This window comes from Siniperca chuatsi, linkage group LG1 (genome assembly GCF_020085105.1).
Source record: "Siniperca chuatsi isolate FFG_IHB_CAS linkage group LG1, ASM2008510v1, whole genome shotgun sequence".
NCBI lineage: Eukaryota > Metazoa > Chordata > Actinopteri > Centrarchiformes > Sinipercidae > Siniperca > Siniperca chuatsi.
The window spans coordinates 13,194,221-13,209,048 of NC_058042.1; the positions used below are offsets into that span (position 1 = coordinate 13,194,221).

At 38.3% G+C, this 14,828-nt stretch overlaps 1 protein-coding gene across 3 annotated transcripts in view; it reads left to right on the plus strand.

The window, feature by feature from the left end:
* gpc5a (glypican 5a) overlaps window positions 1-14,828 on the plus strand; it is a 125,895-nt gene that overhangs the window by 55,168 nt on the left and 55,899 nt on the right. For all 3 annotated transcript variants that reach the window (XM_044200531.1, XM_044200540.1, XM_044200549.1), the window contains exon 7: window positions 1,740-1,860. In XM_044200531.1, coding sequence (XP_044056466.1) covers window positions 1,740-1,860 — 121 coding nt within the window. The remainder of the gene's footprint in view (window positions 1-1,739; window positions 1,861-14,828) is intronic.

Below are 14,828 nucleotides of genomic sequence, written 5' to 3' on the forward strand. Positions count from 1 at the left end.
GAATATTATCTTACTTGAATTCAGATTGTGTTATGTTTTTTCACTTTGATAGAGTCCTTTGTATAAATCTGCCAAACAAATTTGTTTTTTATAAATACAATTTTGGGCATGTGTGTCTGTTCTCTGAACCAAAGCACTGTTTTTCTAGACCAATTTTTAAACGTTCACTTTAATATTTCATTTGACACGGCTGCCAAAAGAAAGACAGCAGCCACAGCAGAAACGGAGAGGACAGAGGCCACAAAAAGGGAAGAAAGAGCTTAATTTAAAAAAACTGTGGCGATAACAGAATAACTGCTGATTAAAAAGGACACTAAATGGCAGCTGTATTTTTCCAAAACTAATCACATTTAGGAGTTCTGATTTGCAGGAAATTAACATCACAATTACATCTCAAGGACCCAGACATCCTGGCTAAATTTGAATTATGCCACCCACCTTTTCTTTTAAATAAATTAGGCACCCATGCGTCCTGCACTTTATTTATTCATACTTTTTTTTTCTTTCTTACCTTGTGTTGCTTGAAGAGCACACCCAATTTGTGTTAGCTGCTACAATTTTAGCCACTGATTTTTTTATTTTGAATTCTCTAATCCAGATATTTAAATTCAAAGTGACATCGGGCCAACACCTTGGTGGTCTGCTCCGTCTGCAGTTTGTCAGAACTGTTGCAAACACACACAGACACACATACACACACGCATGCGTACGCATGCACGCGCACAGCATACACAAAGAGCTCAGCAGGTCTTTCCGCAATGAGTGACTTTACCTTGATCTACTAGTTTGATTAAATGATATGCTGGAGATTGAGATGTGAGTGAATTGTGCTCACTCACCGGCCACCATGGTCGCAGAGTCATTATAGCTGACAGACTGTACTGAAAGTAAAGAGTGAGGAGTCCTTGAAGTAAACTGAAGCCTATTACCAAGCTATAACTACAATGAACGGCTTCAAAACAAGGATTAATGCCGCATATTGAAACATTCAAGCACAAATCATAAATTAGTAGTTGAGTACAGTATACACTATTCACAGTGTGTAATAGTTTCATTTCTAAGAGAGCTCATAAAGGGCTTGATATGTAGTTTTTATATAGCATACATGTAATATGCAGCCATAGCTGTAGCTATGACACACCTTTTACACCAGATAAATCAATTGAGAATCAATTCTCATTTACAATGACGATCTGGCCAAGAGGCAGCGACAGGAGGCAAGTTGATACAAGACATTAAAACATAGATACAACTAGTGCAAGAAAACATTATTAGATAAAATTAAAACATCACAATATATACAACAGTTATGCTTTAAATCTAGGGTAGGGAATGTATTTCAGAAGCATTTTTTGTTATATTTGTTAAATTGTCTTTACATCAATCAATAAATGAACTGCTCTGAAGAAAAAAAAAGAGAAAAAAATCAGGTATATGTGGCTGTCTATAACAGGTCTGTAATAAGCCCATCCAATCATTTCATTTGGCTGGCCTACCTGCCTACCTGCCTATCTACCTGTCTATCTGCGCAGTGCACTCCGCCCGCGCACTCATTGCGCATGAAAATGTGTTTTTGGGGATTGGCTTTTGAGGGACGCGGTGGGATTCTTTCAGTTGTATACGTTCAAAATCTAGCTGTCTCTTGCTAGTTTTTCCAACGTTACCTACCCTCACTTTAACAAGACTGATGGATATATGAAAATACTCTGAAAATACTTTTTGTACTTTTTTGTTCACAGCTACACCCTCCGTGTGGTGGGCAATGGGATCAAGGCTCAGAGTACCAACCCCGAAGTCAAAGTGAAGGGAGCAGACCCTGTAATAAATCAGATCATTGACAAACTGAAACACATCAATCAGGTGAGCCTCTCTCGTTGCTTTTACATATTTACTGCATGCACATTATTTAATATTTCATATTACCAGTAAGTACTGGCTAATAGAAAACAAGTCTCAAATGCAAAATCATCTCCAGGCAATGAAAAAAAAATCAATCATTACACATTTAGAAACCCATTTGATCTGGTTTGCGTGTCTTCATATTTACAATTCTTTTTTTGCTCTTTGTCAAAATCAATGTAGCTTTTCTATCAGCCAGCTTGCTTTTTACAGGTTTGTGCTGCTGTGGCTCCTTTCAGTGCTGTTTATCTCTCAGGATGATGAGATTAGGGCAGTTTACGGGAGCACTTTCTCTTCTCTACCTACAATAACAGCTGCAGTGGCAGCCACTGGGTTGCACTGCAGCAGCAGCTTCACATGTTTTGCTTTGGTTTCCCAAGTGCCAGGCTGAAGGCCTGGTCATCTCTCTTGACCTCGTGCTGGCACCCCCTCCCTGACTAATTCACACCATCTGTGGGATGTCAGAACACATAAATCTATTTCATAACCATTTGAGAGCTCCTGATGTGCCTTGTTGGCATTCACTGTGTATATGTCTTTCCCACTGTGTGTGTTTTTGCCATATGCATCTTAAATGTGCTTCCTTTCTCCTTTGTGGTTCTGTGGATTTTTACTTACATGTAAAAGTTTTATGAGCTTGAATACTCAGAAATTGTTTATCTGCTGCGCATGATTTACTGTAACTACTACGAAACGATCATGATTGTCAACTCAGCCCAGATTATGTAATCATTTATAATCTGCTGAGAGCAAGTACTTCAGTGACTTCAGTAACTTTAAATCCTCTGTTTTTTTCACCCAGTATCTTTTGCACATACCTCTTTTTGTCTACATCTTCTGTCCATCTCCTTTCCTGCTAACTGTTTCTTTTAACAAAAACATTTTGTTTTTGGTCTTTGGTTACCCCCGATTTAATAACCGATCAATAGTCAGTGATTCAGTCATTGATCCCTAGTAGAATCATGTATGTCTCCATCAATTAGGGACTTGGAGATTTATGAGATCTATGTCTTTAAGACAGCACATTTGTACATTTGACTTTGTACAAATTAGTTCCTTAAACCTGCAATAATAATAAGTCCAGTAATCACTCTTCTTTTAGTTTCTCTTTTTTGGTCTCCACCAACTCCTGCGGAAAACATCTAGCTTTTTAGCTGCTAAATGCTCCACTATGTTCACCAGCTAGTCACTAACTTTGTCTCTACTGCTTGGACCTGCTATCCCTCCCAGTTTGACTGACAGGTATTTTGATACATGGACTAATATTAGATGACAAGTAGTAGAGTTTTTTAATCTTTGTTTCTTTCTTGTGTTTCTTTTTTCATTCTCAAAGTTCCATTTATATCTAAAGCATTTATATCCTTACACATGGTTTTCTTGAACTTGTTAGTGCCGTCACAAACAGTGATGAAAAGTGACACTTGGGCACACCATCTGATATATAGCTCATTATCAGTTAGCTCACCCAGCTGAGAGGAAAATCTCTGGTGTGTGAAAAAACTAACTGAGGTTGGTCTGACTTGAAGCAAAAACAACAACAAAAAAAAAACACTCAATGTGACATTTGAATTTCAGATTCATAGCTTGTTCAAAAATCGGTGTATTGCAATAGTAATAGTACATCTAAGATTTGTTTTTTGCTTCAGTTTTGGAATAATATTCTGTTTTTAGCACCTGCACCGTAGTTTTTGTAATGTTTTTTTGAAGAAGTCCTTGGAACTATTCAAAGACAATGACAGAGCAGATGCACGATTTCTGCCAAAAAGTTCTGGCTGTAGACTCTTAGTCTTGTTTGGACCTGGGGTGCTAGTGAAATTTAATCAATAGTGAAATTAGTGGACACCCTACTAGATTTAGCTATCTTCTAAAAATACTCTAATTAGAGTCCCAACAATTCTCCAGCTATGAAACATTTCAGCGTGAGCATGATAACATTGTTGGCATCATAAATTGTCAAGGCAGCTGCATAAAATCACTGAATTTTAAGTTTACACAAAGTGTAACACAAATGAAGCTTCTTATTTCACCTACATTTGACACCCTTCAGCAAATTAAAGCATTAAGTATCAACCACAGTTGTAATACAAAAATCCCCCACCTAAATAATAAAGAAAAGATAGTGCTAATTAGTCCCACAGAATATAAAAGTATATTTATCATCGCCAGGCATAAGCCTGGAGGGGATGATGCGTTTGGTCGTGTCTGTGTGTGCGTGTATCTGTCTGCAGCTAATCTCGATTGTGATTCACAAGTTTTTACTGACTGCTCTGTTTTATACTGCCATTGACTGGTGACCCACACTCCTCTTAACTGGCCAGTAGATAAGTACGTTAGTTACGTCAGTTAAGTTACTTTAATTACGTACACATAAAATGACACGCTGTCTCTGCACAATATAAGTCAGTAGAGACTAAATGGCGTGGAATGACACGCGAAAAGCAAAAAAAGCATTGTGATAACACGCAAAAAGACATTGCCGTGTTATTCATACGCCATTTGGTGATACCAGGCCTGGCGGAGAGCTGCACTCTACTGAGTACAGCTTTATATCTTTTCTGTTAATTGAACACAATAAAATGCAACACAAGAGTCGATTTTTGTGTATGTGGTTGATAATGCAATTTTAGTTGTTCAACAAATAGTCTTTCAATAAGTACATGTGATGGGTGAGAAAATATGAGTCATTATCATGAACGACAAGAACCAAAAACTTTAATTACTTTAGGTCTTAAAATCATTTAGCTCATCACTTGAAACGCTGACTGAGAAATTAGTATTTGTAACTTTGTAAGCTTCATCCATTCATTTATATGTTTGAATTGATCTCGTATAATAATTTCTAATGATAATGTATGAAAGATTTTACATCTCTTGGTCCAGCAAGCTCTTTGAGACACCAACTCCATCTTGAGTGATTTGAGACAAACTTTGGAGAGACTGGTAACCAGATCAAATTGCACCTCAGTGATAAGTGTTTGCTGCCATTCTTCTCTGTTTATTTTGCTTGTTGAGTCTGGATGCAGCCAATTTAAGATCTTGTCCAGAAGTGGTTGGTTGAAGTGTGATGGCTGCCTTCAGTAGTGTTCCAAAGGCAGAGCCCTCAAAAGTATGATTTTATAGCTAGAACCTACTTGTGTTGAAATTCAACATTTGCCCTTGTGCACAAGTGCTGTTTGCCAAATCCTCATGGTCTGTGCCAGCACTGCCTCCAGCTCATGCAGACAAAATAAAAATAAAGATGATGTGCCTGTTCAATAGGGTAAATAGTGAACCTTGTCGGTTTTGTATGTAGTCATCATCCAGCTCTTGTTTTCAATGAGTTGCTCCTTACTGTAAACTATTCCAAGGTTTTGTTTGGGTTTTGTGCGAATTCAAGATACAAATAACCTAAAATTAATTGAGCAACATCTCGAGTACTCTCAAACTAAATTACACTCCATCACTGGGTCAAACTGATTCCTAACAGGAAATGCTTTGTTGTGCTACTTGTAAAACTCATATCAGTTACATAATGCACTGATTTGCAAAATCATTTATCACAGTGTATGTTTTCTCCCAAACGCGTTTGCAGAATGGAAACAGACAGTACTCGAAAGTATTACAGAATCTGTCCTAACTTTACTGAGCTTTACAAAAGTGGTTTCTATTTGTATACGTCTCTCACCCGAGAACGACAGCATTGGTAGTTGGTACAAATGATAACGTGGGAATAAAGAATATAATAAAGAATTTGTGTGATGTTGTTATCGTCCTGCAAAAAGTCTCACCCGAATTCACACCAGACGCAAGAAGTCAGTGGCACGTAAGTGATACTGAGGTGTCCCCTGATTCGATCCACACTGACACTGACCAGTATTGGGCCGTTACTTTCCTCTAAACCAGCTGTTCGTCAGCTCATAGCAAAATGGTGGGCCTTGATCAGTCATTATAGATACTTGGTAATACGTTCACAACATATAGCCAGATTGGTGTGATTTTAATAGCTGGTTATGGAAATTACTTCACTTAGCATGCCAGAGGGAAAAAAATAGACTAAGGCTGCGTTCAGACCAACTTGAGCCCTGCGTGAAAAACCCCCCGGCCCTCTTAATAATTTGAAGGGAGCCAGTCCGTCGACACAATGTGGTTGCTCCGGCAAAACTAATATTAACCAAGTAGTTTTATTTGCCTAAACAATTTAGAAACAATCATTAGCTGCATTTTAGAAGGCAATGACAGGCGACCTATTTTTTCGTGTTAATGAGGTCTTATTAATATGCACTGTTGTTTTTTTTTGCAATAAATACACCTCATCAGGCAGGCTGCCTTACACAAAGAAACCCTGCTGTCATAAGCATCATACTCATGCTGTTAAGACCAAGCTTTCTGAGGCAGGAAATGTTTTTAAGAGAGCTAATGAATCAACATGGCATCTAAAATGGTTCCTGTAGATTCTGGAGTATACTGTATTGCACTTCAGAGTAAAAAAAAAAGTATAGAGGAAGGTGCAATCTTACAAGAAATGTTGTGAATTGCAGACCTTTGTATTATACGTTTGGTACGATTCATTTAACAGCTTGTGTCTTCACAGTTCTTGAGTCTAGTTTACATTATCATCTCATTGAGAATTGATTTGCAAATGGGTCTGATCGGCATCTCATTTGCTGGTGAAATGCAGCCCAGTGTCAGCCTGTGTGTATGATCTGAATTGTCATTTAACATCAAATTTCAACCCTCACATTTCTTTTCTCTGATTTCTTAAATGTGTTGATCACACGGCAAGTTGAACAGAATACATGACAGGAAGTCCCAGGAAGTGGTCATCATATAATTCACTGACAATGTGGCTGTTTAAGATGGAAACTGGCGCTTGAGGCGGATACAGTATGTGGGCCATGTTTAGATTTTTGGAATACAGCCAGTGTTAAATGGTGATTCTTAGAAATTAAAATGTTTTGAATATATGTGTGGTAGATGAATACTGGATGAAAAGGGGAGGAAGTATATAGGGTGTGTGTGTGTGTGTGTGTGTGAGTGTGGGGGGGTTCATGGCAGCTCAGTTTATGACCGGCAAAAACATCAATTGCATATACCAGTGCACACACTCATTCCATTGTACACGAGTGACTGTGTGCACATGTGGGTGTACACTACACAGTATATTACTTCTATAAATCACTGTAGTAATGGTGCACCTCATTAATATGATGAAACATTAAACCTTAAAGTACATATGCATGTGTGCATGAATGGCAGTTTGAGTGTTTGAATGGCTGGAGAGAAAGAGGGAAGTGTAGGCTGATATATGGATAAAAGCGAAAGATGAAATTCTATTACCTTTTAAAGATGCCACTGTTGAAGCATTTTTATGAGGATAAGAATGACGTGTCCATGCAAATGTTGATTTTCATGTTTTTCATCTACATATCAGAAATGTTCTTTACTATTTCCATTTATTTGCCCCTGACCTTGACTAACTGAAGTGCTCCCAGTTTCCCTAGAACCAAATGGAAATGTATCATTACTATTCCACAGCCGAGACTGCAGGAAAACACAAAACAGCAATGCAGCTATTGACAAATTCATCATGCAATCTAAGCGTACAAACTCTAGATTTCATCATCTTGCTCATCAGCAGCTCTTTCCTATGAATTATTTGTTGGCTCCTCTCCTCCTTTCCTGTCCTCTCCTCTTGATGTGGTAAAACCCATCAAGAATCTATAAGTAGGCCCTGTCCCTGTGTCTCTCAATCAAAATCAGGAGCAAGCAGCTCCTCACCCCGTCTGCGGGCTGAATTATTTACCAGTCATTGATGTGGTGGTTGACCAGCAGTTTTGCTTGTGAATTATTTATGCCCCCTCTTCTAGTCCAAAGGATTAACGCTGAGAGTATATTCACATTTTATTTGTTGTGCTCCTAAATGTGCATAACACATCAGAACATTTGACTGCTATAGAAGTCCAGTTAAGGAGTAAAGACAATCTTGGTAATAACTATCATCCTGTTCTCTTGATGTGAAGAGATATTTAACACACACACTCCATTTACCATTTACCATTACAAATTCAGTGTGTTAGATTAATTCATGTTGGTATCCAGCAAGAAGTCAGATATGTCAGGACTGTGTCTTAATTGGAGACAAACCCCAAAACCTACAGCATAATAATTAGTTTTTAACCCACACTCATTGTGTCATTCATTATACCCATGAGGATATAAAGCGCAGTAAATAAAAACTTTCAAAGACAAATCCAGCTAAGCTGCATACCTGTAGATAACAACTTTATCTTAAATGCATGCATGTGCTTATCCATAATTAAAATCCAGTTTGAGCAACAGCAGCATAATCCTCTTTGTGTAATTGGTCATAAATTGCGTCATTCAAGTTGGTGAAAAATGCTCACGTTGAACGTATCCGCAATTGTTCACTGTGATGTATTTCTGTGTATTTAAATGTTTACTTTTCTTTTTCCTATCATATCCGCTCATAACAACTTGCATGGCTAAGATATTGTTGAGTTTAGATAATTAAAAACACCTGGTTAAGGTTCAGGAAGGTGGTGATCACGGTTAAAGGATAAGGCCGCCATTACTCTACATCTCTACATCTACATCTCTCAATACTTTCTGACTTCCTTTCCCTGTGTGTGACTCAGCCCCAAGCCCATTGGTTCCTACTGAAGACATAAATCTTTAAAAACAGGTCAGAAATATATACTTTAATAAAAATAAAAAAAGTTATTTCCAATGACAGCTGGGCACTGTAGTTTTTAGCAAATGTTACTCAAACTGGAGTAAATTGTGTATTTGTTGGGGACTATATCAACCGCAGATTAATATACATTTGGTGCATTTGTGAGTATTTTACAGCAGCAGGACGGTGTATGTGGGATTGTCTCAAAATAAACTACAATGCTCATATTCATTGTAATGAAGAAACATGTCACCCAGTGCAAAGTTGTGGCTCACTGATGTGTTTGTAATAGTTTTTGGACAACAATGGAGGTCTGTTGCATAGAGGAATGCGCTATATCAGGCTTTATGTGCTAGTAGGATCACTTTATTGTTGATTTTGGTCTCTTCATGGGATTTGCTGGCAATAAGAAAAATATAGAATACCGCCAGCATTATACTTGAGATTTTGCAAATGTTGAGTCTTAGGACAAAGGGTTGATTTGAATGATAATATTATTCTAAAATTCACATTGTATTCTAATTTCTCTGGCCTCTCACTCACTGACCTGCTGCCTCTTTGCCGCTGCTACACTTGGTCTGGATAAACACCCCGTCAGTGCTGCTGCTGCAGTGAGGGAGATGGAAAATGACAGTGTGTGTCTTGGGAGCCAACTCACATCCTGACACTTTTCTCCTCTGACTGGCAAATATGATCATTGTAAGATCTCTTCTCCACCCTCTATTTACATATAGAAGTACATGTTCAAAGCGAATACTAATGAGCTTAAAAATCCCCACACACAGCTTGATTCAATTCTCGGATCTCTGAAGGTCTGATTCATTTTGCCACATGACACCCTGCACCTCTTTAGGAAATGTACCCTATACATAATCTGCACTGTACATTTTAACTGACTATAAATGCATGCTATTACTTGTCATTGAGAGTTAATCTGAAATTATGAATTCTTTTCAGTTTTTGGGAACTAGATCTAACTTCATCTGTGGTGGGAAATGTAGACTGAATGGTTGTGTAGGCAGGATAAATATAGTGATAATGCCCTTACATTTACAAGATACAGAGTAACATAGCCATCACCTTGTTCCATTACTGTAGATGCAGCGAAAGTACATACCTTAATGGCTTGAGGTCACGAATTGGTATTGACAGCTGAACATTGGAACATTTCAAGCATTAGAACATTTTGAACATTAGACAGCAGTACAATGAGATTTTCTACCTTTTTTCTCTGCTTGATTATGTTGTTTTAGAAATGCTGAAACAATGGCATGTATTCATATTTTAATGACTCTATATAGAGGTCAAACAAATACATTTACAGCCAAAAATGTTTAAAAGAGTTTAATTAGTCTCATTTTTTTAGTTTTACCTGCTTCAGTTTGTTTACTCTGGAGGCAGATCCCTCTATGAAGTTCAGCTGTGTTAATAAATACAATTGTTTCACTGTGGCACTTTCAACCTTGAACAAGAAATGAAAAAAAAGCACAGTAGATAGTATAATACACAATAAACATAGAACTATATACATTGTAGGCACAGTTTTAGTGTCTGTGTGCCTGCATATTTGTGTGTGTGCGGGGGGGTACTATTCATTATTCTGACTACCTGTGGGAAGAAACTGTCTCTAAGATGGGTGGTGCGTGATTTAATGCTCCGGTAGCATTTTCCAGATGGCAGGAGTGAGAATAGTGTGTGGGCTGGATGGCTGGTGTCCTTGATGATGCTTTGGGCTTTCCTTATGCAGCGGTAAGGAAGATATCATAGAGCCATCGGAGGTCTGTTGCCAGTAGATTTTTGATGCTGAATTTACAGTGTTTTCCTGCAGTTTCCAGTCCTGTACAGTCAAAACTGCCAAACCATATACTGTGATGCAGCCTGTCAGAATATAATCTCTATTGTGCAGTGACAAAAGTTAAGCTAAGCAAGTTCCCAAGGCAAATCTTTTCAGACGCCTCAGAAACTGCAGTCTTTGTCGTGATTTCCTGAGGAAGCAGCTGGTATTATGAAGAAGTTTGTGATGTGTACAGTGGCGAGATTAGAAATTTAGAAAATATATCAGGGCTGTTTTGGGGGTGGGGATCGGAAGTTAACAAACACAGGGAAGACAAGAATGCATGTAAACACCAGATATGTCCCAATTGACTATATATATCAGTCAAAAGGAGCAATGGGTGATTTTAAGTTTACAGTCACTCTAGCAGCTCTGCACAGTAGTGATGTGAGATAAATTGTAATGTCAGCATGCTAACATGCTCACAATGACAATGCTACCATGCTGATGATTAGCAGGTACAATGTTTATCATGTTCATCACCTTAGTTTAGCATGTTAGCATCCTAGCATTTGCTAATTAGTACTGAAGACAAACTATAGCTGAGGCTGGAGGGAATGTTTTGCAGGTATTTGGTCATTAACTGAAGTATTGGACAAAGTGAAATTTTGACCTGATGATGACATTAGAGGAAAGGTCCTGAGATCACCACAGTCATTATGATTCATCCTCAGGCAACAGGGATATTTGTACCAAATTTAATCACAATCCATACAATAGTTGTTGGGTCCAAAATGGTGGAAGGACCGCCAGACCGATATTGTCATCCCTAGACTGAAAAAAACCTATTTATATAAATCTTATTGGGGAAATTACCAAAAATTGCCTCAATTTATCAATCAAAAGAGCCATTTTCAAAAGAGAAAGTGCTGCCTTGTTGTGTTTCGAGTTTAATTGTGCAGTGAAAATACATTGATCGGTGAGCTGAATTCTTTGTTTTATTTTGTTCTTGATTAGTGATGTGATTGTAGAATACACTCTGTGTGTGTGTGTGTGTGTGTGTGTGTGTGTGTGCGTGTGTGTGTGTGTGTGAGTGACAGGAAGGCAGAGACAGACAGACTGTCCACAATAGAATTCTCACTTAAATATCTTTTTATTGTCCTTCCTACAGTTTGGGCCTGGAGCCAGGGCCGCATGGTCTCTGTTTGTAACAGTGAAAATAATTTTTTTGCTACTTTGCTAATATTGTTTGTTGTTCAACCACTTTCCTAATTTCCACTACACTCCAGTTGGTTCCTCCCTCACCTCCTGTAGCCATCGCTTGTTTATCCTCATAAACAAGCGGAGCAAACAGCAGAGACTCGGCTGTTTTTCTCCTGAGTGTGTTTCCCGCCATTGATCAAACAGTTACTCCATAGGACAGCTGTACATGAAAGCCATCTCTGAATCGCTGCAAGCCGCTAGATATTGTGTAACACCGGTTTCAGACTAAACGCACAAGAGCAAATGCTTTGCGCAGAATGAAGAGCAGCACAAAATCCTACAAAGGAGCTACCTAGGATTCTACTGACTGCATCAGAATGTGACGGTGTAGTCCCTCATTCGTCCAGGAGTGTTCTATCGTAGAAAAGGTTTCAGTCGTAGTCATCTGGACACTGTTTTCAGAATCAAGACGTTTCGGCTCCCATCCGAAGTCACAATTGAAAATGACTTCCGGATGGGAGCCAAACGCCTTGATTCTGAAAACAGTGTCCAGATGACTACGACTGAAACCTTTTCTACGATGCATCAGAATGTAATAATCACAATATTAATTTCCTACGTTGCTATTCTAGTCATATTTTCTGCCATGCTTAAGGTTTTTTAATCAAGTCCTGTCATTCTTCTTGACATTAAAATAATCATACTACCAACTATTCTTTGAATCAGCCAGTTACATGAAAGAAATTTAGGGTGACACTTGTTTTAACTGTAAGGATTTGCAGTAAAGTTGTTGTTCATCATTATCTGCTGTGGTGTTAGTTCTTAATTGGTGCAGCAATTTTAAAATAAATGAAAATGACCCATTAGCAGGGGATCTCTGTGTTCAGAAAATTAATTCTAAGTGCGCAGTGGTGCAGTTTATTAGCGTGTGGGCAGCTTTGTTGTGAAAAGAGTAATTGGTATTATTTGGTCGTCACTAACTCTCCGCACACTGCAATAACAGCCAGAGGCCTGCCCAAGGGTGCCTACTCAGAGCGGTTTCTCATCTGGATATGCACCGAACGAATCCGAGCACCTGTCTCACAGCCAGTGTTAGACAAAGCCCCATGTCAGTCACAGAAGTGAGGCTAATAACACAGATAGTATATCAGGCTCGCTTCATTGTGTGTCAGAAAGAGCAGTATAGCTGTTCATTACAATCAAACATAGAGCAGTTACTCTCCTGGCCCTGAAGAGTAAAAGAATTGAGTAGCCTGCTGATTGACAGACTTGGTTAAACATGACCAATGTTTCCTCAACTTTGGAACAAATGCGTTTGTTGTGAAATATCAGTAGCTAACAAAACCTGACTAATGAATGACTGACTACTGTTTGATGCAAATCATGTCATCTGACACTGACCACATAAACCCAAAGCACAGGTTTTCTTTTATAACTTGTGTGTTATGGATGTGAAAGCAAATTTGACAGATTCATGACGATTATTGTCTAATGGATAATGTTCATCTAAGAATGTTAAAGGATATGACTAGTGATATACAATTTTTGTTATTGTCAACAAATTCCATGAAAAGACCAAAACCAACAATGTGTTAGTCCGTCTCTCAATACTTTCTGACTTCCCTACCTTGTCTGTCCATGTTTATCGTAATGGAGGAACATATCACTCAGTGCAGCAGTAGAGCTCACCGATGTGTTCTCAATAGTTCATCTATATCAGGCTTTGGCCACACAGGCAATGCTTGTTAGTGGCATCAATTCATTGTTTGTCTTGTGTCATGTTTTTTTTTTTTAACAATAACAAAAATATAGAATATCGCTAGCCTTGTGTGCATGGCAAACCAAATTGAATGAACTGGGAACAGGAAATAGTCATTTGTCTAAGTCAATAAGTTAGAAAATGTTTCAGAATATCAAAGTTTGAAATCAGTAGAACTGAGGTCAAGTCAACTCTCCCATGATTCTCCACATGCATCAAAGTTTCTAAAGAACAAAGTTGTGACTTGACCTAAAGTCACGTGATTGAGTTAATCTTTGTATGTGTGAACAGTGTATACACAGGCTCATTTATACATACATCTTAAACTTTCACCTCCTTGCAAACTATAAAAAAGTTAATCTTAAAGCTCAGGTTGTGTATTGTCTCACAGGTGCAGACTAATTATTGTAAGATGCTGTTTCCTCTGTAAACAGGGTTCAGAGCAGACAGCCTTTGAACTCTGAACATATTGAGCCCTCAAGCAGTGCTCTACCTCCTGGACTGTGAAGCGCAAAGTTAAAATTCAGTCAAACTCCCAGACCAGGCTAATGTCAGGCACCACAGAAAGTCATTATTCCACATAATGTATTAAAAATTTGGTCAGATTTCTGACATAAATGGAAAGAAAATCATGCCAATTACACACATGGAAGGAGCGCTTAGATTGCCCTCTCAATATTCTCCATCTTCTAACCCATCACAATTGAGGAGCAGAGACCCCAGACAGGCTAATTACCAGCACAGATATGTCCCAGCTCAGCCATGGCAGCAACCCTGACACTTTTGCTCCTCTGCACTGAACCACAACAGTAACTAATTAGCATAGACACTACCTTTCTGATCAACACAAAGCAGTCTCTCTTGTTTCCAATGATGCACCATGAATTTATATGAGCCAATTAGTGTATGCATTTCCCCTGGTATCGAGTTCACAAAGTCTTTGATTGAGATTCTGCTGCACAGCAATACAGCAGAAAGTTTAGCTGCCATGCAGGCCCCTGCGGCCAAGAAGGGTGAGCGTCATGTAACGTACTATGGATTAATTTAAGTTTGTAATTGGTGGCGATCAGGACAATTGTTGATGCTCATAGTCAGTTTGATAAATATTAATTCACCATCCTAATGTATATTTTAGGCATATTATTTTAAAAACAAACAACAAAAAAGGGAATTTACAGAAATTTTTATTTAAATTGCCATTTGCAGTGCGGTCATTCTGTAGAGAGTTTTTAAGTTTTTTATTACTTTGAGGACTGTGGCTGATTAGCAGCATAATCAGCAGCTCTTTTGCATTTTCTCCATGTTTTTCTCTTTATTTTCTGTCCTGTCATGAGGGGACCTTGTTCCCTGTATGCTGCTGTGAATATTGAATGTGAATGTGATATACATATAATGTAGATATAATGCTTGCAGCAGGAAAACAGCAACTTTTAAAGCACAGACACATAAACTCATAAATTCACCCATTTTACTTCTGTTAAACAATGTGGATATTTTTTTGACAAAATGTATTTATTTTC